Source organism: Diaphorina citri, unplaced genomic scaffold (assembly GCF_000475195.1).
Source record: "Diaphorina citri unplaced genomic scaffold, Diaci psyllid genome assembly version 1.1 scaffold4895, whole genome shotgun sequence".
Lineage (NCBI taxonomy): Eukaryota > Metazoa > Arthropoda > Insecta > Hemiptera > Psyllidae > Diaphorina > Diaphorina citri.
In genome coordinates this window covers 6,643-10,284 of record NW_007382280.1, presented here as the reverse complement: position 1 = coordinate 10,284, position 3,642 = coordinate 6,643, and the positions used below count along the sequence as shown (strand labels likewise).

Below are 3,642 nucleotides of genomic sequence, written 5' to 3'. Positions count from 1 at the left end.
CACTTCGGACTCGGGGCCAGGGCCGACATCGTTGATTGCTTGAACTTTGACTTCGTATTCTGTGTAGTAGAATTCAGAGGGAATTCGTACAACAGCAATACCAACGTTCCCGTATTCTTTGAGTGTTTCACTTTGGAATTCCGTGTCATTCTTCTTCCGCCAGAAAATCTTGTAGTAAATGTTAGGGGCGTTTTGCTTCTCACGTGGAAGAGGTTCCCAGGAGATGCTCAAATCGCCAATCTTACCTCCACCGCCTCCAATTCTACTAGGAGCTTGGTAGGGTTTATCAGCAGGCGTATTGTATTGAGGACTTGGCGAGGATGGCTCTCCATAACCCAATTCATTACCAGCAATGACTTTGAACTCATAAGTAGACCATGGAACAAGGACATTCTCAATACTTGCTTCTTTCCTTCCTGTATAGCGATCCACTTCCTTACCTATCACATGTTCAGACACATTGAACCACGTGCTATTCCAATTAGTCCTAGCAATGATCTTGTAGTGAGTGATGGGTCTTCCATTTGTTGCACCATCTGTCCACTGTATTGTAGCTGATGTCTTGTGTACCTCTACAACTTGAACACCACCAGGTAGACCAGGTGGTCCCTCTACTATGACAGTTGTCTTGGTGCTGATCTTCCCTACAGTGCTCTTGACAACACATTCATACTCTCCAGCATCTGCAAATGATGCATTGGTAATCTCAAGTAATCCACCATCAATGTTAATATTAGGAGTTTCTAGCTCATTCAAATCCATGTTGCCAATTCTCACACCATTGTGAGTCCAGATATATGCTACATCCAGCAGCTCTTCAGTGTGGGCAGAACATCTCAATTGTAGATTCCTATGAGCTGCAATTGTTATCTTGGGAGGTAGCTGTTCATAGTAACTAGGTCCATGCAGAACTATCAATCTGCCTTTGCTCTCATCCATACCATGTACATTGGTTGCAGTACAAGAGTAGATACCACTATCATCTCTTGATACAGGGCTGATGAGTAAGTTACCATTTTCAAATATTTTCCTCCTACCTCCAGAACCAATAATATTTCCATCCTTCTTCCATACAAACTTTGGTTTAGGGGCTGCCTCTGGGTTACAAAAAATGGTAACATTTCCACCTTCACCTGCATAGGTTTCACTCTCTAGGGGTCTTTTCTTGAAGCTTGGCTTCAAAGTGAGTACTCTGAGCTGAGCAGAGGAGTATCTAGTTTTCAGCTGGTTTTTAGCTCTACACTGATACATGGCTGGGTCTCTTTCTGGGTTCAAATAACGAATAGTAAGTACATTGTCCTGAATAAAGTACCTGTCTTGATCCTCTAATGGAAGAGTTTCCGAATTTAACAGTTCACCATTCCTGAACCAGCTGTAAGTAACATCAGGAACACCAAATGCTTCACAAGTCCAGGTTAGATCAGCTTGATTATCCATGTGTTTGTCTGTGAGAGGAATGGTGAAGTTGGGTTCTGCTTGAATGGAGATGGTCACACTGCTTTCAAGAGCAGATCTATCATTTGATGCCCGGCAAATATATTCTCCTTGATCTTCTACTTTCACATTTGGAATGGTCAGAATTCTGTTGAAATTCTCAAAGTAAGCATTTCTTGGTAGAGGACTACCTCTCCTGGTCCAGTTGTAGGATGGGACAGGATACCCAAAGGCAACACATTCTAATCTTACTTTATCACCAGCTTTAGGTGCCTCAGGGAATGTTTTGGGGAAATTGTTGGGGAATTTCAACTGTTGAAAGTTTGAATGTGGGAATACTTTGAGTGGGAAGAAAGGTCCATTTCTACCTGTGTCCGACACTTTACTTTGAACATTGCAGCTGTAGTTGCCAGCATCAATTTGTTCCAGAGCTGAGAAGTACAAAGCACCATCATATGATACAAACACACGTTTATCTTCTTCAACAAAATTGGGGAAATAATCACGAGCCCAATAATAGTTTACACCAGGGTAATTAGTGGGTGGATCACAAAACATGGCTTTACCCCAATTTTGGTTTCCAATTTCTGGAGCTCTTTTTAAATTGAACTCACCAATGAAACCAAATGCCAACTGAACACTTTCAGAAATGATTGAGCCAAATTTGTTGGATGCTTTACAGTGGTAAGATCCTCTATCTTCTACTTGTCTTGGATCATTTATGATCAAGTTGCCACCACTCAAAGTAAATCTTTTGTCTGACAAGGGGTCTATTAGATTAGCAACTAATCTATCCTGCACATAGTCTTCTTTAAACCATTCATAGGAAGGGTTCGGGTAGCCTCCTGCATAGCATGAAAGAGTAATGTCATTCAAAATACTTCTTTTTGATAAGTCAAACACAACATCAGTTGGTTGTTTGATAAAATAAGGACCTCTCGGTATTTTGTCTGGATTTTCAATGTCCATACCATACTGATATGTTCTGTCATCATTGAGTAAGTAATGAAGTTTCTGTATAGATGCTTCACAAATAAAAAGCAAAGGTTCCATTCCAGTTACTCGTTCAAAGCCCCACCTTTTCAAGCTTTGGGAAAAGGAGTATGCTAAGTAGTCCCTCTGAACATTGTCAGCAGGTTCTGGCAAGAATGCAGCATCCAATTCATTCAGATTTGTACCGTCTTCATTCACCCAGAGGTTTGGGCTTTGCTGAGTGCCTCCAAAGTACCACTTCCTACGCTGTGGGTCTTGCCAAAAGAGTTGATACATGATGAAACCATGTTCATCTGCATCATTAACGTTAGCAAGATCTGAATCTAGGGATTTACAATTCAGTTTTGCATCGTTTCTAGTTTTCAAAGGGGATTTGACAAATCTGTAGCATGAGTCACGGTATTGAACCCAGTGTTGGGGACAACGGAGCTCAAGCTCATCTATTGTTTGACTGAACACAGAGTGGAAACTTACGAATATGAAGAGGCAGCTCGAGATGAGAGACATGGTGGGCTTTTATACTGGATAACACTGCATTTATGTATGATATGTTTTAAAGATAATTAACAAGAAATTAATTAGTTTTTACTTTTTACTGAATAAGAATAATTAACTGCAAAACTGCCTTATTGCCCATCCCAAAGGACAAAACGTAAACAAACAACATAGGTACACCAAGCTATGTGACCTTGGAGGAGGAACAGGTTGTGAACAGAGCGCCAACTGTTGAAAAATATAAGCAAATGGAACATTCGAAAATCTTTCGTAATGTTTTTGCAAGGTCGTAACGCATGCCAAGTTGAAACAAGCGGGGCCCGTCCCTCCGGGAATTTTTCGATCTTGGTTAAAGAAAATCAGTATTTATGTACCTACCTATTTTATTTAATATTCAGTTTATTATTATTCTTGATTTGATTTTTTGATTTTACTTTCATGTAATGATTTAAAATCAAGACTAGAGCCCGTTCTCCCTTGATTCCCAATAGTAACCCATCAATTTATTGGCCTTGCTCGTTGCTCGGCGTAGCTTAACATAGGTGAACTAAAACCGGTCTTAAATTATCGACTAAAGTGTTATCTAAAACTTTCTCGCTTTGAGTTCATAGGTCGTCGCGACAAATTTCAAGATCAGAGCTCAATTGTGTGAGAAAATGTGAAAAAAAAATCCCACAATTACTCAATTAACTTTAAGTCACCCATCCATTTATTGGCCTT

General features: G+C 40.2%; 1 protein-coding gene across 1 annotated transcript in view; it reads right to left on the bottom strand.

Moving 5' to 3' along the window:
- Nucleotides 1–3: 3 nt before the first annotated feature.
- Nucleotides 4–3,642, bottom strand: part of LOC103521273 (contactin-like) — a gene marked incomplete at both ends in the record, with an annotated part of 10,277 nt that continues 6,638 nt past the window's right edge. The window contains one exon of the mRNA XM_026832036.1: nt 4–2,940. Coding sequence (XP_026687837.1) covers nt 4–2,940 — 2,937 coding nt within the window. The remainder of the gene's footprint in view (nt 2,941–3,642) is intronic.